The 23,648-nt window shown below is 38.0% G+C and overlaps 2 protein-coding genes across 2 annotated transcripts in view; one reads left to right on the forward strand and one right to left on the reverse strand.

Moving 5' to 3' along the window:
* The window catches only part of LOC136255321 (uncharacterized), a 51,706-nt gene extending 50,920 nt beyond the window's left edge, over positions 1 to 786 (reverse strand). The window contains exon 1 of the mRNA XM_066048058.1: positions 692 to 786. The gene's annotated coding sequence lies outside the window, so the exon portion shown is untranslated. The remainder of the gene's footprint in view (positions 1 to 691) is intronic.
* LOC136255322 (AP-1 complex subunit mu-1-like) lies at positions 766 to 23,111 on the forward strand. Its single transcript, XM_066048059.1, has 14 exons — positions 766 to 885; positions 971 to 1,127; positions 1,221 to 1,288; positions 1,794 to 1,924; positions 2,532 to 2,676; positions 7,624 to 7,750; positions 9,904 to 10,046; positions 10,096 to 10,167; positions 10,385 to 10,474; positions 10,694 to 10,762; positions 10,921 to 10,975; positions 14,593 to 14,663; positions 22,221 to 22,296; positions 22,935 to 23,111. Exons 1-14 carry the CDS (start codon positions 844 to 846, stop codon positions 22,955 to 22,957), a joined length of 1,269 nt encoding a protein of 422 aa, XP_065904131.1. The 5' UTR covers positions 766 to 843; the 3' UTR covers positions 22,958 to 23,111.
* Positions 23,112 to 23,648: the final 537 nt, after the last annotated feature.

A 23,648-nucleotide genomic window follows, 5' to 3' on the forward strand; every position in this document is an offset into this window, starting at 1 on the left:
TTTCCTCATCCAAATACAAAAGGGATCTGGGAGACTATGTATGGTGTGTGTTTGAGTGTCAACCAGCTGCTAAACTTGTTACAATACCAAATATACAAATAGCTACATGGCATGGTTGATACCTGGCTTAGAATAGAAAACAATACCAAGAAATTTTTAGCATCAAAATATATCCCACATACACTGAATTTTGTAATGATTTGGACACTTACAATTACAACTGTGCATTATAATCATACATGATTCCTGCACAGTACACAATGTAATAATAATAACCTCACAAGATAGGTGTTTCAGCTTTAGGCCACTCAAAATAGTTGCTTCCCATCCACCGCCCACACCTGTTTACTGCCAGCCCTAAAAGTCCCATTATTCCATATACTTTTACTATTTTTCTGTTTTTCTTGTATACTGTACAGGTTGAACAAAACCGATCTTGTAAGGTTGTCAGCTCACATGTTAGCGTGCTATGTTTCTGTCATGTAAAGCATGAAGCTACTAGCAAAAAATGTTATTAGGCAGTTTGCAATGGCTGTGCCCAGGTAAAATAATGGCTTGAAAAGCTGCCAATCTCATAAGGGAAATGGACCACCCGCCCGCATGCAAATATGAGGACGGGAAACAATTTATTTGGAGTGGCCTTAAACTTAATGTGCAACAAACACCATACAGAACACGAAGAAACGCTCACAGCATCAGTCGTAAAATCAGCCAACAAGCGAGACCTTTTTTCTCGATGTTTCGTCCCACGCGCTGTCGTAATAAGTTCCAAATAACGCCTTATTAGCAAATCCAATTCTAATTAACGCCCTATAAAATAATTTGAAGTTTAGAGGATAAAACATGTCGACATCAGCATTGTACATGCTTGACCTGAAAGGGAAAGTGAGTGTATTAGTGTATCCTGTAATGTATGATCTTTATATTGAACCGCGGTGTATCACACTAACCACGTGATTTGATGTTGCAGACACTTATTTTCCGTGATTATCGCGGTGATATTGAGAAGTCAGCGATTGACAAATTTCTACCGCTGGTCTTAGAGGCTGAGGAGGACGGCAAGGTGTCACCGATCATTGTACATGAGAAAGTGACTTTTGTTTACATCAAGCATAACAACTTGTACTGTATCCTTTTATATTAATGCACAAATTAAAGTCTCAGGTTGCAGAATGTACTTGGTATCTTTACCTGTGTTGTTCCTTATCATATTGTTATAGTGGTTGCTACTACAATCAAGAATGCTAATGTAGCTCTGATATTCACTTTTCTACACAAGATAGTTCAGGTATATGTGTATTGCTGGCATAGGGGCTTATACTGAAGTTACCTGTTGGATTTGAATACATTATATGTGTACGATATCTCAGATGTATGCATTTGCACATATGCAGTGTTAAACTAAAAACTGTGCTTATAGTAATTGAATATAATATTGAACAAAACTCATGGACCCATTTTCTGACGGCAAAGAGTTGGGTTGCTATATCATACTATAAATAAAACAGCATAGTTTATATTCCACTTGAGCTATTTGGCACTTGCATGTAATTGCTCTCGTTGTGCAGTAGGTAAATTCACCCAGTCTATTTGTATTGCTTGTGTTTACATACTGTATTATATTTGAATTTTTGCGAATTAATGATCTCACCAAAATGCGAAGGGTAAAAATCATTGGTTCCAACAAATTATAGTAACCCACTGAAAGACAGTGCATGGGTCTATTGTGAAGATCAAATTTTCCTTGAAAATAATCTGCTATATGTTTTAAGTGTTTGCATGATCATTCATAGGTGTTTGGGGAGTATTTCAGAGAGCTAGAGGAGGAGAGCATTAGGGATAATTTTGTGATAATATATGAGCTGCTGGATGAGTTGATGGACTTTGGCTACCCTCAGACCACCGAGGGCAAGATCCTACAAGAGTGAGTTCTCTAGTGTAATGCACCATACACAGTGAAAAGAACGTTTTTGTGCTGTGCTGTTTTACAATGATTTTTGTTTGGTGTAAGGCCAACTTTCCCCTATATTGCATGTCTACGCTGTACATTTATGTGTAATGTACTGTAAGTACTGTACATGGTACAGTACTGTACATGGTACAGTACAAGTGTAGTGTAACCTGGTGGCCCAGTGTCATTTGGGGAAGCAGCACCCACCCAGCAATGGGTACATTGATGTTTACTGGGGAAGAAATGCCCAATTGTCCCTGTCTCACTTAGCAGTGTTTGGGTCATTGGAATTGCAACCTCTCTCCATGAGACCTGAACAGTCCTACCCCAGGAGGATTTGCCTGCACAAGGCTCAAGTGTCTGAGTGGTGCATAGGCATCCCAGTGCTGGTTCACTAGGTGGCAGTAGCTGTTTCGCGCAACTACTGTAGGCTTTGCTTTCCTTTCCTTTGTAGTGTAGTGTACACTATATCTGTGCACAGGTGACCAAGTGTTTTACATTGTAACAAATTCAGCTGAATGCTTTGCTTTTTGTCATACATGTGTGTGCAGACTTACAGTACACGCACATATATTCACAGGTACATTACTCAAGAGGGACACAAGTTGGAGATAGCTCCACGTCCTCCTCCAGCAGTCACTAATGCAGTCCACTGGAGAGCAGACAACATCAGGCATAGGAAGAATGAAGTGTTCCTCGATGTGGTGGAGAGTGTGAATCTGCTGGTATGTACAGTGTGTGTATAGTATGATCATTGTATACATACACTGTATTTGAATTGCTTGTTTAGACTACATATACATTCATACTAGAGATGGGATGATATACATATCTAATCAAAAACAGCCAAGCTGTAAAAAAAGGTGCGGCCCCTAAAAAGGCCATGGTGAAAAAAGATGTGAAATCCAAGGTGGCGGCCAAGAAATGGCTGTGATGGTAGGTTAATGGTAAAAATTTTAATAATGACAATTCAGGTGAATTTTGTGCCAAGACCAAGCGGCACCATATTCACCTGAATTGTCGTTATTAAAATTTTTACCATTAACCTACCATCGCAGCCATTTCTTGGCCGCCACCTTGGATTTCACATCTTTTTTCACCATGGCCTTTTTAGGGGCCGCACCTTTTTTTACAGCTTGGCTGTTTTTGATTAGATATCACTTCTTTTTGTATTTGTATATATACCCCAAAGCTGGCCATAGGCCGGCTTTGGGGCTTGGCTTTGGGGCTTTTTTAACCTATTCTTTTTCTTTACCACAGGAAGAATAAAAAGACAGAGCAGATTTTTAATACTTCAACTGTTTTTGATTTTATCAGTAATTATATAAATATATTTATTACATGTCTATTATTCCCTACTGGATAACTTGTTCACAGCTGATCTTTCTACTAAGGGACTTGAAATGTAGCTAAACTCTCTACAGGTTGGTTTGTTTGTAGCTACACTCTCTACAGGGTGATTTGTTTGCATCTGAACTCTCTACAGAATAGTTTCTTTGTCACTGAACTCTCTACAAGGTGATAGCTGACTCTCTACAAGACAAGATGACTTCCTCTAGCTGATTTCTCTACAAGGTGACTTGTATCTAGCTCAACTATCTACAGGATGATCTATTTGTAACTGAAATCTCTACAGGGTGACTTGTTTCTAGCTGATATCTCTATAGGGTAACTTATTTCTAGCTGAACTCTCTACAGAGTGGGTTCTTTGTAGCTGAACTCTCTACAAGATCACTTCTTCTAGCTAATCTCTCTATAGGGTGACCTGATCTCTCTGTAGGGTGGCTTTTATCTAGCTGATCTTTCTACAGGGTGATTTGTTTGTAGCTGAACTCTCTAAAGGGTAATTTATTTGCAGCTGAACTCTATGCAGGGTGATTTGTTTGTATCTACAGGATGGTTTCTTTGTAGCTGGTCTCTACAAGGTGACTTCTCCTACTACAGGGTGACTTGTATCTGTAGCTGAACTATCTACAGAATGATGATCTGTTTGTAGCTGATATCTCTACAGGGTGATTTGTTTGTAACTGAATTCTCTACTGGATGACTTGTTTCTACATATAGCTGATCTCTGTATAGGATAACTAGTTTCTAGTTGAACTCTCTACAGAGTGGGTTCTTTGTTGCTGAACTCTCTACAAGGTGACTTCTTCTAGCTGACCTCTCTATAGGGTAACCTGATGTCTCTGCAGTGTGACGTTTTTATCTTGCTGAACGCTCTACAGGGTGATTTGTTTGTAGCTGAACTCTCTACAGGGTGATCTGAACTTTCTACAAGGGGTGATTTGTTTGTAACTGATACCTCTATGGGTAGATTTGTTTGTAAGTGAACTCTCTACAAGGTGAATTGTTTGTAGCTGATTTCTCTACAGGGTAATTTGTTTGTAGCTTAACTCTCTACAAGGTGATTTGTTTCTAGCTGAACTCCCTACAGGGTGATGTGTTTCTAGCTGATCTCTCTACAGGATGATTTTTTTTGTAGCTGAACTCTCTACAGGGTGATTTGTTTGTAGCTGATCTCTCTACAGGGTGATGTGTTTGTAACTGAAGTCTCTATGGGGTGATTTGCTTGTAACTGAATTCCCTATATTGTGTCTAGTGTCTATATAGCTGGTCTCTCTACAGGTTGATTTTTTGGAGCTGAATTCTCTACAGGGTGATTTGTTTGTAGCTGATCTCTCTACAGGGTGATTTGGTTGTAGCTGATCTCTCTACAGTGGGTGATTTGTTTGTAACTGAAATCTCTACAGGGTAATTTGTTTGTAGCTGAACTCTCTACAGTGGGTGATTTGTTTGTAGCTGAACTCTCTACAGGATGATGTGTTTCTAGCTGATCTCTCTACAGGGTGATTTTTTTTTGTAGCTGAACTCTCTACAGGGTGATTTGTTTGTAGCTGATCTCTCTACAGGGTGATTTAGGTTGTAGCTGCTCTCTCTACAGTGGGTGATTTGTTTGTAACTGAAATATGTACAGGTTGATTTGTTTGTAGCTGAAGTCTCTACAAGGTGTTTTGTTTGTAGCTGATCTCTCTACAGGGTAATTTGTTTGTAGCTAAACTCACTGCAAGGTGATTTGTTTGTAGCTGATCTCTCTACAGGGTGATGTGTTTGTAGCTGAACTCTCTACAGGGTGATTTGCTTGTAACCGAATTCCTTATAATATTGTGTCTAGTGTCTATATAGCTGATCTCTCTACAGGTTGATTTGTTTGTAGCTGAACTCTCTACAGGGTGATTTGTTTGTAACTGATCTCTCTACAGGGTGATTGTTTGTAGCTGATCTCTCTACAGGGTGATTTGGTTGTAGCTGATCTCTCTACAGTGGGTGATTTGTTTGTAATTGAAATCTCTACAGGTTGATTTGTTTGTAGCTGAACTCACTGCAATGTGCTTTGCTTGTAGCTGATCTCTCTACAGGGTAATTTGTTTGTAGCTGAACTCACTGCAAGGTGATTTGTTTGTATAGCTGATCTCTCTACAGGGTGATTTGCTTGTAACCGAATTCCCTATAATATTGTGTCTATAGTGTCTATATAGCTGATCTCTCTACAGGTTGATTTTTTTGTAGCTGAACTCTCTACAGGATTGTTTCTTTGTCACTGAACTCTCTACAAGGTGACTTGCTTCTAGCTGATCTCTCTACAGGGTGACTTGTATAGCTGAACTCTCTACAGGGTGATCTGTTTATAGCTGAATTTACTACAGGGTGATTTGTTTGTAGCTGAAATCTCTTGTTTCAAACTGATTTCACTGTAGGGTAACTTGTTTGTAGCTGAACTCTCTACAGGATGGTTTCTTTGTAGCTGAACTCTCTACAGAGTGATTGCTTTTTGTAGCTGAACTCTACATAGGGTGATTTGTATGTACCTGAACTTTCTACAGGGTGATTTGTTTATAGCTGAACACTCTGCAGGGTGATTTGTTTGTAGTTGATCTCTCTACAAGGTTTCTTTGTAGCTGAGATCTCTACAGGGCAAATTCTTCTAACTGAGCTCTCTCTTGTTTCTAGCTGTTCTATCTACAGAGTAACTTGTTTGTATAGCTGAACTCTTTACAGGTGGCTTTTTGGTTGCTGAACTCTCTACACTGTGACTTGTTTGTAGCAAAATTCTCTACAGAACGACTTATATGTAGCTGAATTCTCTACAGAGTGACTTACTTGTAGCTGAACATTGTATAAACTATAAAGTGACTTGTCTGTAGCTGAAATCTCTACAGGGTTACTTGTTTGCAGCTGGTCTCTATAGGTTAACTTGTTTGTATAGATGAACTATCTACAGGGTAGTTTCTTTGTAGCTGAACTCTCTCTTGTTTGTAGCTGAACTCTCTAGAGAGTGTAGCCGAACTCTCCACAGGGCGCATGACTTGTTTATAGCTGAACTCTCTTCAGTGTGACTTGTAATGTTCTGATTCTTCTGAATATCTACAGCGATATATCTGTAGCTGAACTCTCTATAGGGTGACTTGCTTCTTGCTGAACTGTCTATAAGATTAACTGTTTACAGCTGAACTCCCTACAGAATAACTTGCAATGTAATAAAAGTCTATAATGGAGTAAATATATTAGCTGAATGCTCTATTAGGGTGGCTGTTCTATTAGAGTATCTCGATCTCGCATATGTTACACGTAGTTGGCTTTGGAATCATAACTCAGTGGTTTGTAATCCGATTCTTCTGTACTACTGCATGGACTTTCTATGATAATTATTCCAGCTACACACCGATTTTCAGCTCACTGCTCTAAGCGGTTTGCCTAGTAGGCGTAAAAACTAATAGTTTTTTTATTCATAAAAATCGATCGCGTAATTGTGATACAGGTTGGGTTTTGTGGCATATCTCGATAGCCTTTAACTGGATTCCTTTCAAACCACAAAAAGTCACTCCTACGATAGTTACTCCATCTACATAGCAATTTTCAGCTCATTCCTTCAAGCGGTTTACCCTGTGGGGTGACAGACCTTCGACCTTATTTTACGCAAATGATCGGTCATAACTCCGTGAACGTTTATCGGATTCCTACCAAACTTGGTACTGAGATTCGCCTTAATGAGCCCTTTAAGTGTGCCAAATTTCAGCCCAATTGGAGCACAAATTCATGTGATTTTGCAAAGTGTGCGAAAAGAAAAAGAAAAAAACAAAGAAAAAAAACCCAAACTTTGGCCGCTTGTATCTCGGAAATGGATGGAGCGATTTTCTTCAAATTTGGAATGTGGACTCCCCTACCTAGCCGGCACTTCTGTAGCAACTTTGGTTTCAATCGGATAAGGAATCACGGAGCTACAAAGATGTGAAAATCGCGTTTATTTTCTTCCTGTAAATATACTCACGGTGTGGCGTGCAGGCTTCTTGGGCCGCACGACACACTACCGTGTGTCTTGATCAATGTGTCATCACAGGCATCAATACAATTTTTAATATATCGATACATTGTGTTATTGCAATATACAGGTGTATTGGGTATGTTGACATGAATATTACATACATGGCATAAAATTTGAAATACAGATTTCAGTTGATTGAGTTAGTATTGCCACAGAGTTAGAAGAAGATAGAAGATATTCTAGTGTCTGTCTTGACTGTTTTCGTCCCATCTCTAATGCTTATGCATTTTGGAATTGTGATTTAAAATAGTAATTTTTGTGACTTGAAATATATTCTTGTACATGTGTGCAGGTGAGCGTTAAGGGTCAGGTGATCCGTAGTGAGATATGCGGTGCTGTCAAGATGAAGGTGTACTTGACTGGCATGCCGGAACTGAGGCTGGGATTGAATGATAAGATATTGTTTGAGAATACTGGAAGTAAGGGATTTGTATATTCAAAATATGTGTTGTAATCATCTCTATAATGTGATGTTTAGTGCATGCAATTTGTACATATTGTCCATCCGTCTTATAATGAATGTACAGTGTATGTTGTGGTCTATATTGTGGGTCTGTATATACTAAATGAATAAAAAATTGAAAATTTTAAGAGGGAGAATAGGGATCGCTGAAAAAGCCATGAAACAAGAAGGGATCACTGGGATGGTAATGTAAACCACATATCCCTATTTTGACTCTCTGTCATAAATCTTTAGTTACATGCTCTGTCAGTTTGAAATGAGTCAAAATAGGGATTTGTGGTTTACATTACCATCCCAGTGATCCCTTCTTGTTTCATGGCTTTTTTCAGCAATCCCTATTCTCCCTCTTAAATTTTTAATTTTTTATTCATCTAGTTTATGTACTTTTTATTAATCCAGTAATGGATTATGGATTTCTTTGATAATGAAGACTGTGGTGAATAGTGTAATTTTGCATTCTGCATAGTAACGTTTCAGTACACACATGAAACTGATCAAATTGCAATGTACATACAGACTGAGAGTCTCCTAATATGAGCTACAATTTACGTTACTGGTGCCTTTAATAGCTGTCAAATTCAGTGCAAGGATTGTTGTTATACACTTGACTGCATTATTAGAGTATTTACATGACTGCTCTATTAGAGTATTTAATCTGGATAACCTGCCCGCGTGCAATAATCACAGAGTGAAAAAACCACCTTGCAACAAAGTCTTCAGCACAGATTAAGCTTCCTGGCCTATACTGAGTTTAATAAAGACAGATTCTATTAGCCACAAGCAGCGCATACCAAAAAACCTAACTCTTAGTGTGGTCTTGTATGGCTTCTCGTGCATAATGGAATTTTGGAAAGAAGAAATGGCCTGGTTCTGGCTGTTTCCATCCGAAAATGAAATCTAAAATAGGTCATGGACATGCAGAAGGACTCAGTAAGCATATGGCTATATAGTTTTTAGCATGAAAAAGTTTTGTCCCAAATACACATACTGTTTCCTTTTCACTTGATACTTACTAGTGGACCAATACTCATTGCAAATACCACCAGAAGGTGGTTTTGAGTTGGAGGATGCTTTCCAAGGTGGTTTTTAGGTGTGCGTTCTATTAGAGTTTTTGCAAAAAAAAAAACGTGCGATCCCTGTTATGAACCCACTATCATGGTTCATGATACACAAAGTAAGTGTTGTACAATTGTGTGTACTATGCTACTGTTGTATATACACACTATGCAGTTGTAGCTGGTGTATTTATATGTGTCTAATTTATGGGTTGTATTGTACGTACATATTGTCAAGTTACCAAGTAGTTGTATGTATGTACATTTATTTATTATTTATTAAGGCTTTACAGCACAAGTGCTGAAGGTCTGTAGGACACCTGGTCCCACAACCTGTTTAAAGTTGTTACAGAAAGTGTGTTTGAAAAGGTGGAGAAAGGAGAAAAAATCCATGACTGGACCTTTGTGGTGTTAGATTTTAACATGCATTTGTATAAAATTTTAGTAGGAGTAAAACATGTACTGTAGGTTGAGTCTCCAATTACTGGGCATGTTTCATACATGTATATATCTCACCACCTTGTGATTATACACAAAACAAACTTTGGTTTCCTTGGATGCAAGATTTCAATTAGATTATGCCAATGAAAGTCACGTTATCAGTGAAATAACAAACAGTTATTGAGGCAGTGATAGAACAGCAGTGCTACACTCAATGACCAATTATCAAATGTTGATTTCTAGTCCATGATGAGTTTTTTGATTTCTTTGAGATTCTTGTGAAATGTCCAGCTATTAGATTACCATACGTACTCTGTAACAAAACATTTCTCAATCACAGTTTGTATTGTTCTGGAGTTATATTGTTTGTCTTAGTAGATAGTCATTTTTATGGTCTTTCCTCATGTCAAGTACTGTAGAGTTTCTAGAAATAAGAAATAATTTATGTATACCAAAACAGCTAAGTTGTGAAAAATGTGTAGCCCTCAAATTAGAGCTAGGGTGAAATAAGTTATGAAATCAAAGGTGGCAGCCAACTTTGCAGTGTTCTGAACTTGTGAATTTTACAATTGTGAATAATGACCGTATAAATTTTCTTGTTTGACTATGCTAGGAAATCCCAATAAAGCCATAGATTTGGAGGATGTGAAGTTTCACCAGTGTGTCCGCTTGTCAAGATTTGAGAATGATCGTACGATTTCTTTTATTCCACCAGATGGAGAGTTTGAATTGATGTCATACCGACTCAGTACTCACGTATGTGGTAGAATTATTGTACCCATAAAATATTGTGTTGTGTGTTTAGGTAAAGCCACTGATATGGATTGAGTCAATCATAGAACGTCATTCACACAGTAGAGTGGAATATCTGATCAAGGTTTGCTATGTAGTTTGCCTACGTGTATAGTGGAATGGAACTGAACCGCTGCATACAGTGTATGGAGCCTTAGTCCATAGTTCTTACATATGCTGCATTTGTCTCTGGTACTGTCTAACTCAATTTTTAATGGTGTTTATCTAGTATTTAGGTTCCACTGTGTGCAAGTACATGTACGTAGGAACTGTTTTATTAATAATATTTTATCTCACTTTAGGCTAAAGGACAGTTCAAGAGACGATCAACAGCCAACAATGTGGAGATAACAATTCCAGTACCGGCTGATGCGGACACTCCAAAGTTCAGGGTCAGTTGTGTATACATACATACATTTGCTGTGCATAAGTCATTAAATTTTTTGTTCATAGTTTTAAAATTTTTATAAACTACGTATGTCAGTAAGTGTGATTGTATAGCTAAATACATTTGGTACATTTCAATCTAATGTTTAGATCAACGTATTTACATTTATGCACATGTCACATACTTTGATGGTCTGTGTGAATACATCTTGCTGACTATGTAGGCTGCTACTGGTACTGTTAAATATGCACCTGAGAAGAATGCTATTATTTGGAGTATCAAGACATTTCCAGTTGAGTTATATGTAGTATATAAAACTTTCTGTTTAAGATACAGTGTATAGCATTTGTGTGTGTGCGTGTGTGCGTGTGTGTGTGTGGACATACAGTTGCTTACATATGTATACCAGTTGCTTACATATGTATACTACGTATGTGCCCTATTATGTAGGGTGGAAAAGAGTTTCCTCTTAGAGCTCATTTTGGATTACCAAGTGTGGATGCAGGTACTGCGTAAATTTGTAAATCATATGCATGCTTGCAGCCAGGAACAAAAGCACTTGCCTGGTTCTTGTGATTGGTTCTGTGTGTATGTGTGTGTTACTGAGTTACTAAAAGGATATAACTGCACAAGACTTGAGTGCCTGAGTGGTGATGGAGAGTTTGAAAATCTTTGTTTTGTTTCTATAGCCGAAACGGTATGCGTGTCATGTGCATTTGTGGTAGACGTAAAAGATTGCCGTCATTTCTTCAATAAAACTGCCTTCATACATATATGCACAAGTAACTACTGGGCTAAAATTATACTTGCTTATCCATGGTGAATATTTTAAGCCAAATCCCAACACTGTAGACTAATGCAAACGGAAGTTATGGCTGCAAATGTAAGCGCCTGTACTCTAATAGAATAATCACTGCATTATCTAATAGAGCAGTCACAGAAAGCTAACTTAGAAGGTACATACAGGACTGTAAGCTCTACTACAAATAAATAATTATACAAGTAGTGTAGTACTACAATAGCTATGTAGAATTAAAAAGGTACAGCTAACTTGGAAGGTATGTATGTATTACTAACCCGAATAATTACAAATAGTATGTAATACAATAGAGCTATGTATGTTAAAGCACTGTCGTGTGTGTTCTAAAATACAGCACGAGGGGTGTGTTGAAAGACTATACAGCATGAGATGAAGCTGAGTGCTGTGTTGGTCTCAAGACACCCCTCCAACTGCTGTATTTTCATACACAACCATAGGTGGTGCTTTACAGCCCCCCCAAAAAAACATTTAAAGCCCCCCCCCCAAAAAATACATTTCTGTTTGTAATTTAAACCCAAGTTAATTACCTACAGACTCACTTGGTGTCTTATTAACACATGCTGCATGTTTAATAAGGATGACCTGTTCTTACTAAGCACGAAAATCTAGGTCTTATTCTTGTATTTTCTGCGATCATGAACTTACAAAGCGTTTTTTGTTTTTTGATAACATCCATCTGTCATATTAAATTGTGCAACAGTATCACATGATAAAATAGCTCACCAGATGCAGAATTTAATGCTGAATCCGATGGTTATTACTGTTTCTCAATCGGACTACCAGAGAGAGACTAATACGACATTTTCGAAAGGTGTGCGTCTTCCCCATTATAGTTTTGTAACTTACGATACTTTTGGTGTTGTTTCAGGAGCAGAAATTATCGCTTGGCTTGTACAGTGTATGTTTTGTACAGTTTAAGCTGCCATTCATTGACAAATTAACTGCTGGTAGTTGTATGTTAATACTGTTAACAGCTTCTCACTAGGCATAAAGAACTCGTGGAAACCGATAAAAACACACTGGTGCATCAGTGGGCAAATGTGCATGAATGATTTTGACACGCCGGTGCATTCAGGGGCTTCAAAGGGTACTTTATGAGTTATGATGCTGTTCGAATGCAACATCGTCTCGCGACAGTGCAAGCAATTAAAAAAACTTGCTAATTAAAGGGCGTGGCACCCGTTTCACTTACAAGTATCCATCCCGTTTTGCTTGGGATGAATACTCGTGAGCAAAATGGATTCCATGCCCTTTAATTAGCAAGTTTTTTAATTGCTTGCACTCTTACGAGACAATGTTATGTTTGAGCAGTACTGTATCTTCTTTGGAGCATTCATCTTGAGTACTCTAATTATTTCAGTTTTCAGCCATTAGACTATTAGGAAGTGTCCATTACAGTCTTTCTAGTCGTAGAACAAGCGAATAGAATTAGTTTCGCTAATTTTAACAATTTAAAGTGTAGCGCACATGATCAAGTTATACATAGCTGTTTTATCAATAAATGCTTTTCATAGCTGTGTGTTTTGTGTAACTTAATTTCCATACTTTTCATAACTACAGTAGATAACTATTCTTTATTGCTACTTTATGACTAATAAAACAGTTTTTCAGCACTTTTACCTCCCAAGCATATTATGTACTGTACCATATAAACGTAAAATTATATGGTTAATTATCTGTATCAGTGAAATACACTGCTGGGTATCGGCATCAAATTAGATCAGTATTTTGTTGCATTGGTGGACCACTAATCAAAACTGCATTACCTATGCATACAGGCGAATGTATATAGTTATAATACATACAACAGAAAATTTGATCCATCATAAAAACATATTGAGTTACTGTATGTAGCTTGCTAGTACGTAGCTCTCCAAGAAATGATTGTGAGAAGATTGTGCTTAATTATAGTGCACAGCAAATCCTTTGCACATGTTTACATAAAATGCATACTGATGTGATTGCATTTGTATCTAACATATGTAGTAACAACTTTGCCAACTTAGTTGGTAGCTCTCCATTCATTTAACTGCCAATCAATTAACTGTTATTATTTTGTGTGCTATAGTATAAATAAAATACCATGCACGCTCTGCCTAGTGCCTACCACGTTATTCGAGCACATTTACAAAAAAGGGCATCGCTTCAGAAAACAGTAAAGGAAGACTCGAATCAAATATTCAAGACTCACAGTAGTGAGTCATGTGGCCAACAAAGCAGAAACGTGTGCCACAGACAATAAATGATGCGACCACTACACGTGGAGATTTTACAGGAACAAACATTTTCAAATTCGGCCTTCCTGTATATAGTTGTCAGTTATGGGTGTGCCACTCTTGAACGATTGCCACAACCACTGCGTACAAAATTTCATAAATGAATAACAATGACAAGTATTTTGGTTTTATCATCATTCACATTTTTGAATATGTGAACATGTTGTACACGTATACAGTATGTTCACCGTGTTGCATAAGTCCCCCTTATAGTCAGTCTACAAGGCTAGCAATTCAGTATAAATATAAATGGCTTACATGATGTTCCTACTGTTTACTGTATAGCTAATATATTACCTGCCCTGTATGCAGTGAAACTTTGTGTTCATATGTGAATGCAGACAGATACAGTGCTCCCTCTATTATCCGAACTCATTGGGCCCTGAGGGTGTTCAGATAATTGAAAAATTCGAATAATAGAATCCCATTCATTTATATACATAGCCCTGTTCAATTACTCTAATAGAACACACACTTTAGACAAAATGTTCTAATAGAACAGTCACCTCCATAGTGTGGGTAACTGAAAATTCGGATAATTGAGGGACCACTGTACATTTAACATATGCAGCTTGTAAACATGCATGTTTTTGGAAGCCATTTAGTTTAAGGCTACCAGGTATGCACATGCAGCAAGTTTGTGGACAACTGTGACTGGTAATTAGGACGGTATTGTTCAGTAGACCTCAGATATTAAATCTCAAGCATTAATAAAAATTGTAATGTGAATTGTTTGGATAATCGAACCCATTCCTTTAGTTAAACACCTACACTTGAAAACTCTAATGAAACAGTCATTTTCAATTTCAGATAAACGAGTGTACAGTGGGTATATACTGTACATGCATTTATTTTTGAGGCATGTAAAAATCCTGTCAATTGGGAACACTGTAGTTTTTTTTTATATTTAATTTAATGAGTTTTCTGCATATGTCTACATGTATATCTACTTACATTGTGTGTACATATATACGAATCATGTACATGTAAATTTTGTTTAATAATTTGATCAAAATTTAATTACAGAGGAAGGAGAAGGAAGGCCTCCAATTACTGTCAAATTTGAAATACCTTACTTTACAACATCTGGTATACAGGTCAGATACTTATACATATGTTTTTGTGTGTGTTTAATTTTGTGGCTAAAATTTTTGGTGTCATACAGCTATATCAAACCTTAGAAATATTATTAAACAGTGACATTGACATTGTTAGGGTGTTAGCCATCTACCTATTATGGAATGTTTCTTTTCAGCCCCTTGTGCAGTAAATCCATCTTATCCTGGTAGTTTGGTTCACACTATTGTCCATATTGGCTGTAGATTCTCACTTATCCAAACACCATTGTTAGAACTTGCAAAAGCGTTGAGGTAATTAATTTATTTCTGGTAACAAAACACATTCATTTATGAGTTTCCTAATATATATTTTTATATTTCCTTTCTATCACTTTTCACCCAGCCTTTTAAAGGAGTAGGACCTTTCTTTGTTTTAGACTGGGTGTTTATTTGGTAGTTAGTTCAGATGGGTCAGCCCCAGTATTTTGGTAGCATGAGGTGGTACTCTTATGCAGTGTATTGTTCTACCGTATAACGGGTTATTTTCGAAGGAGTTTAATTTTCAAGAACACAGCTTCTATGAAAATTTAACTCTTCATATATAAAGCTGCCTTGTGCTAGGCCGGACAAATTCTGTCTACTAACAGAAATTTCAAATCTTATTATCCCGTGTTGAAGAAATACCGAATGAATAGATATCTCATTCCGTACCTGGCCAACAATTTTATAATGCTGCAACTGGCGGCCACACCCACGGCAAATCAATCGGAAAGATTATTAGTTTCCCATCGGCAAAACCAATAGTGGAGCAATCCATATTTCTACAATAATCCCTAATCATTCTCTCCATTTCGAATGTACCCTACACGTGGTCACCGCCTTTGCTTGATTTAACGTACGCACTTACAAAATTATTTTCAGAGGCGCTACGCTTGATGGTAGAATATTCGAAAATTAAACCTTCGAAATTTATTTTAGCAGTTACTCTTCAAAAACTTCTGCTTTGAAATTAACCCGTTATACACAAGTGGAGTCAAAGGTTTGATGTATATTTCCTTGCATGGACTACTTACATGGTTATTATATATATATATATATACAGTATAGTGCATAAGTGAATGCTAAAATTGAGGATTCGAATATTAAAATATCACCTAGGCCAGAGGCACACACTAAATACTTTATAATAGGAGTCACCCTAATACAACAGCCATGTAACATTCTAATAGATCAGTTGCATGTGTATATAATAGTTATATGCTATAGCTAACCAAAATTTAAGTAGTGATCCAGGCAAGAAAAGTAGTGAAACAAGACGTATAAATGATTGTATTATAACATACAGTAGCCTAGTGTAAAACCCCTACTCTACCACTGAACAAAGCAATTGTGATAACATGCTAATGTAAGAATTTTCCAACAGAGCTACTACTTTTTATCACTTGGTTTTATTTTTAGGATACTTATTTGTTGAAATACTGCTTGTTACAGACTGTAAACATAGCAACTTTTAAGTTTTATTGCTGTAAACAGCTTCATTTCTTGTACATGTAGGGCTTCTGGCTTCATGTGTACCTGCCTGCAAACATCAGGCTGTTTCCAGGCAAATTCCAGCTACACATGTACGTAGTGGTATAAGTGCCATGGCACTAATGTTATACCGATTCCAACTTTTTAGGCTAAGTGTAGCCAATTACTATTTATTTTTTTGATAGTTAACTGATACCCAGTTGTAAGCCTCTACATGCCACACTTCTGTGTACTCCACTAATAGTAGAGCGGCTATGCAAAAAAATTGTTAATGGTTCAGTTACCACTGAGAAATTTTGACAAAACTTCCTGTAATACCCGGACATTCCAAGGAATCTCATTAGTTCGTGCTTGTTACTTAGAGCAGGAAAGGTGGCAATGGCCTGTACCTTGGCCAAAATAGGTGTAATCTCCCCCTGACCCACAACATGTCCCAAGAAAACCACTCATGCTTGGCAGAATTCACTCTTTGACAGGTTGACAGTCAATTTGGCATCTCGAAGTCTGGAGAAAAATTCCTTCAGCTGTTCGATGTGTTGATCTCATGTGTCACTATATACAACCACATCGTCGATATATGCCTCACAACCATTCAATCCTTTAACATCAGCAATAAGCGTTCTCCTATCACTTTTGCCTACTCCATTGGATCCCATACAATCTCGTAGTCCCAGATGGTGAAGTATCTTGGTGTTATTATTAACTCGAAACTTAAGTGGAATGATCATTGTCAATATGTTGTCAGTAAAGCTACCAAGTGTCTGAATCGTATACGTTGTGCTATGTTTGGTTGTACACAAGCTGCTAAAATTGGTGCCTACAAAGCTCTAGTTAGACCTCATTTAGAGTACGCTTGTGCCGTATGGTCTCCATACGCGGCTCAAGATATTAGTTTACTGGAATCTGTACAACATAGGGCTGCACGCTGGATCAAAAGTTTTTGGGATTCATCTACTAATAAATGGTCCAAATCTTCAATTATTTGTGTCAATGAACTGGGATGGCCCTCACTCAAAGCACGTCGTGACTATATATCTATTTGGACTCTGTATTCCATCTTCCATAAGAGAACAGCCATTGATTTCTCTAAATATTTTCAATTTAACACACTATCTACTAGATCTCATTCCTTAACTTTAAACCTTGTGTGTTCTACGATCAACGCATTTAGGCACTCATTCTTTGTGGCTGTGCCATTTCTATGGAACTTCTTACCTCCAACAATTTTGTCACAGCCAACTGCAGGCAGTTTTAAGCATAAGCTTAAACATTTTCTGTTTTGTAAATAGCTATATCATTTCTTATTTGTAATTTGTTTTGATTGTGTATATGTATGTATGTTCTGTGTATGTATGTATGCTCTGTATGTGTATATGTATGTATGTTCTGTGTTGGGGACGACCTAGTACAGGCTAACTAGCCTTTTGTGGAACCCTTCTTTGGAAAAATTGATAATAAATAAAAAATAAAAATCCAACTATTACACCATTGATCATCCTTTGGAATGTTGCCGGCACGTTCTTCATTCCAAAGGGCATTACACGATACTGGTACAGACCATTGGGAGTGGCAAAAGCTGACATCTCCCTGGCCCACTCAGTCAGTGGAACTTGTTAATATACAATGTACCTTGTATGCCCTATTCAGTCAATACAGTCGTCTATTCTTGGAATAGGGTAAGAATCAGCCTTTGTCACCTGGCTTGAAAATCCTCTGAAGAGCATTCTTGTCATACAATATTTTCATGGTGCTTTGAGCAGCCTGTAGGCTCTTCTGAGTAAGCTCTGTAACCTTCCTTAATCTGTGACGGACATCAATCACTCGAGTAATAACATTTTGGATGCCATCTGGGGTTAGCCAAACTTCATTCAATATTTTCAGAAGTCCACGAGTTATACTGTATGTCCGAATACTAACTCAAAAGGGCTGAAACCCAGGGTTTTTGATAAGTATTTCTATTCTGAGACACACTGGCCCAACCCAGACATCTACTGCTCCACCAGTAGTATACCACTGGACCAATCAGCTCAAGTTTGATGTGCATTAGTCACAAAGCTGAACTAATGCTGAGAAAATTAGAGCAAAAGCCATAAGTTGTGTGGGTATTTTGTGTTCATGTTGTGCCAATGGAGCGCCATATTGCCTTATCAAATGCCCTGCTGAAACCCAATGCTTCATGGACAGAGTCACGTACCTCAAACAATAACATGTGGACTCCCTCATCCCAGTTCTTGTTCTGTTCCAGACAATACATTCTCAACATATTTTTCAAAGTCTGATGGAACTTCTCCAGTGCTCCCTGTGACTGCGGATGATATGCTGTCGATTTAAACTGACAGATTCCTGACTGTTACATGACTTGTTGAAAGACCCCAGACATAAAATTAGAACCCTGGTCAGATTGTATGCTTTGTGGCAGGCCAACAAACGTGAAGAATTTTAGTAGAGCTTTCACAATATTTGGAGCCTTAATGTTTCTGAGGGGTAATGCCTCAGGGAAGCGAGTGGATAGACACATTATTGCAAGTAAATATTGGTTGCCTGCTCGAGTTTTTGGAAGAGGGCGAACACAATCAATGACAGCTTGGCTGAATGGTTCGTCAACAGCAGGGATAGGCTTTAATGGGGCTAACGGGGGTTTACGGTTAGGTTTTCCCACCTTCTGATACGTACCGCAGGACTTTAAAAAACTCTTAACATCTTTCCTAATCCCTGGCCAAAAAATGGTTCAAAATTCTTTTGTAGATCTTGTTGACCAGTAAGTGGCCTGCCAAAGTTGTTTCATGAGCTAATCTTAGTATCTCGGGAGAATACAGGGGCAGGACTGCCACTTGGTGTCCATTCATGAGAGGAAGAAACTTCCCCTGGGTCTCCATTTCTGCATTAACACATCATTCTTCAAATAGTAACAAATAGATACCTTACTAGCTTCCTCTTCACTAATGGCTTACTCCCGCAACTTCTGTAGCACCTGATCATCCTTTTACTTACTCGCCAACCCCTCTGTGGGCAATTCAGAGTTCTCCATAGCTTACAACTCATTGCTCTGGTTCATTACGAGTTGTGCTAGACTCTGCTCGTACACCGACTGGCCACACCTCTTCAGGTTTTCCAGTTGCTTCCACAGGTTGCCCATCATTCTCAGGTCTTACTTGCAGTGGTGACATCTTGGCCATAGCACGAGTGACCACACATGCTGGGAATAATCCAGGAATGTCTTCATTAACGCCAGAACAGCTAGAATTGGGAAAATCACACACACAGGGGTTAGCTTCCACCTTACCACCAGCTATATCATTTCCCAAAATAAGATCAATGCCTTGTACAGGGAGGGAAGGTCTCACACCAACGACAACGGACCCTGAAACAATCTCTGGTGACAACTGTACTTGGTGGAGGGGTACCTGTACAGTTCCCAGCTCTATCCCTCAAAGCAATATACTGTTACCGTTGGAAGACTTGCTTGAAAAGGGGAGGACGCTGTCCAAGATCAGGGTCTAGGTTGCACCTGTGTCCCGAAGAATTCTAATAGGAGATTTAACTTTCTAGCCCACAAGAGACACTGATCCTTTGGATATAAATGGTGCATACGACCTTGCTACCTCATTATCATCCACCTTTTCATCACCTTGTCCGAAACCATTAGGGGAAGGAGTCACTGTCTTGATCAATAGATCTGACTTGGGCAATTCTTCTTCTCTAAGGAGTGGCACTCTGCCATCACATGCCCCTTCTTCTTACAGTAAAAACACATGGGACCAGAAGAAAATCTGGTAGGCCTTCCAGAGCCATTGGATAACAAAGGCTCCTTGTTGGCATTAGCCTCAGTTGTCTTCCTTGTACTGTATCAAGATGTAGTGCATTACTAAATGAAGACTTAGAGTAAGCGAATAATCATCGTATCTCACTGCTGCCTGGTGTAAGGTGGTAACTTTCTGTTCCTCCAGATACGTCTTCATCTCAGTGGGCAAGCATGTCTTGAATTCTCCCAAGGGCATCAGTTCTCAGAGTCGCTTGAAGTCGCTGTCAACACCCTTAGAGGCACACCTGTCAAATAATCTTTCCTTGTCACGGGCAAACTCTACATATGTCTGGTTGTCTTCCTTCTTACTTTCCCTAAACTTTTGTCGATAGGCCTCCGGCACCAACTGGTTCATAGGAACTCAATATTGAGGCTTTCGCTGTATCGTAATCTGAGCTCTGATCTAGAGAGAGAGCCGCATAAACTTCTCGTGCCTTGCCCACCAGCACACTCTGCAACAGGAAGGTCCAGACATCCTTACAGACTAGGGGCCACCTTCTCAAAGTGCAAGAAATACTTAGAGAAAATCAATTTCTCTTTCTTGGAATGGTGGGACAAAGCAAACAAATTTACTAATGTCGAATCCACTTGGCTTGCTCACCAGCTCCTGGGATGGAAGAGCCTTAGCTTCCAACTCCTCCAATCTCATTTGCATGACCAGCTCTTTTCCCTTAATCTCAAGCTCTTTCATACGGAGTACGTTCTCCCTAACCGTCTCATTCTCCTGAAACTCTAACCTCTTAAGTTCTAGGGTAGTACTACTGGTACTTGGTTCGCCCTCATCTTCAGAAATAATTTCTTCTTGTAAGTATTCCAGGATCACACGACATAACTCCTCCTTTTTCATTGAACTAGAGCAAGCTATCTTGTAGTGACCAGCTACTTCTAGTAATTTGGCATGCTTGAGCTTCTGCAAAGCCTTTGAAGATGGCTCAGATATAAACGTGGACGACAACTGTTCAAATAACAACAAAAATCAACGAAGTAATAACTCCAATTATTGCCCGCTACTCGATGCAGTAGCTATTCACCACACAAAAGTACTCTAGGGAAAACAAAAAAGAGTACGAAGAACAACAGATCAGTGTGAAATACAAGTCACCATAACAGGTACTGTTAACTGGTACCAAGGAATTCAGGTTTAGCGGTCTGGGTTAACCCAACAACCATGATGAGAGATCAGCTGACAAGACGACAATTCACACAATGTAGAGTACAAGTTGCCGTTCTTCTCCCAGACAAGACCCCAAGTTTGTTACGTGACTTACAGCGATGGCGTGGCCGCACGATTTTCTAATTAATCCACACTAACTACATGCATGCGCAACCCATCATATAACAACCAAGGGATGATCATATCCAAAAGCTGATCAAGGGAGGTGTCCATTCAGGTCATTAGCTTGTCATGTTAAAAAGCACGGAGGGTCATGGTATATGAAGCCATATGTGTGCAAGGTATCATTTCTATTGGATTGTGCCTGTACTTTTTTAACACTGAAATATTGGCTCCATTAGAAGTATTTAAAAAACAGTTTATTTTACCACATTTTGATTGCACCTTTAAATTTGAAATACTTCCATGCAAAAACGAAGATTTTGAATGTACTTGTATGATTTCTTGACCAGCTAGAAATTTTGAAACATGCCCTAAGGCAATGAATTTGACGTGGCACCATATCTCAAATGATTTAGTATACCTTAACTCAATTTCCACAGAAATTTGGTGCTTTTATCACAAAGTAAATGATTTCATCAAAATTTGTTGCTTAGCCGCTCTACTATAAAAGTACAACTTGTAAAGCCAATACTGTACACTTACCTCAACTCAAAGTTGCTGATCAGACAAGTGGGCTAGGGCTCCAACCATCACTGTTTATAATACGGTTGGTTTTGTGGTTACCACAAACCATATTTCATTACATTTGTTTATGCCTTAGTTGTATACACATGAAGCGTTTAGCTGCATGGTTAGGTAACAGTAGCTCAATAGTGTAACTGCGTAAAATGCATACTTGGCACCAATCAAAATCTTTGTCGTGATCTCAGTAATTGTGAATTGCGCAAGTGTCCGCATTAGATGTTCCATTGTATGTACAGTGTATCCCTTGGTTTATAATTTAGACATTGAGATTTGTAGAGTTTTTATTTGTACGTACCTGCGTATATGGCTGTTTTCAGTTGCACTAATATACAGTACATACAGTACATGATACTGTGTCTCACTATTTGTATATTTACCACTAAATATTTGTACTATTGATTAGGTTCGGTATCTGAAAATTATTGAGAAGAGTGGTTATCAGGCACTACCATGGGTTAGGTACATTACGCAAAATGGAGGTATGTACATGTTAATTCATAGTTACTGTACATAAGCAAGTATGTTACTGTATTTAAGAATGTACATGTGTATTTCACCCTCTTTATTTGAATTCTGTCTTTGAGGTGTATAGTAAACCAGTAAAGCTATTTAGCTATCCTAGACAAGTCATTTACTAATGTGATCAGATAAGTGAATTTGTTATGTAAAGCTCATTCATTTATATACAGCTTCACTAACAGAATGTACAGTACTTTAAAGTTTACCATAGAATATAGAACAGTCAATTCTTTTGTTCAGTTAAAAATCTGTACTTAGTATGACAATTTTCATTACTAATAACTATATACACCATTGCCATTCTGAAAATAACTTGTATAAGAAAACTGTATACAAGACAATAGAAGTACTAAGTACCCAAGCACTCTTCCATACACACACATACAATCATTGATGAAATACTCTAATTGATTAGTCGCTCATGCAGACTTGAGGTTTAGGAGTAATATCATGTATGTATCTAGTGGCCATTTACTTATGTATTTACTATTAACTCGTATACCTGCACGTGCCATAATTAATTCCTCACAATTGTAAACAACATGTGGTGATATAACTATTCATTTTGTGAGAGTTACTTGTTCTTCTGTATTTACAGATTATCAAGTCCGTACAACATGATTCTGGATGGAATGTGCTGTTGTATTAAATTACACTTGCAATATAGCTATGTATACATGTAACTGATTGTGTTGTAATGTACTGATGGAAAATTTACTTGCATGCATTGTAAAAGAAAGCTGTGCCATTATTTATTTTTTTGTTGAAACTCCAAGATGTGATTATGGTGGCATAAAGAGTGGCTAATGATACCCATGCATGAATTTGACAGAATACACATTTACATTATACAATCACTTCATCTATTGACCATCAATTTCATTATTTGGTTTAATTTGGTCAGTTATTTTCTGCAATTTTGTGCTGTTCCAGAGGAGGTAAGCATCACATCATTAAACATAACTTCAAATAAAAGTACAGTCCATTCAACCCTGGCACTTCAGTATTGACCTTTATTATAATATGCTAATTGTTGATCCATGCATCATGACTGCCAGGGCTTTTGTTACGGCACCTGGAATTGTTATCAATTTTGAAATCCTTTTGTTGTCACATTCATGCACAATATAGCACTCGTATGGTTAGAAATACATTCCTCAGTACTGGAACTAAAAGTAATTCCATCCAGTCTGAATGTGTGCTCCAATCATCAAATAATGGGGAAAAAATGAGTGGCCCTTTTCGGCTATGTTCAGCCTTTTTTAATGTTTTTATTGTGGCACTCCCTTCCACCTCCACGTCTGTAAAGAAG

This window comes from Dysidea avara, chromosome 5, assembly GCF_963678975.1.
Source record: "Dysidea avara chromosome 5, odDysAvar1.4, whole genome shotgun sequence".
In the NCBI taxonomy this organism is placed as follows: Eukaryota; Metazoa; Porifera; class Demospongiae; order Dictyoceratida; family Dysideidae; genus Dysidea; species Dysidea avara.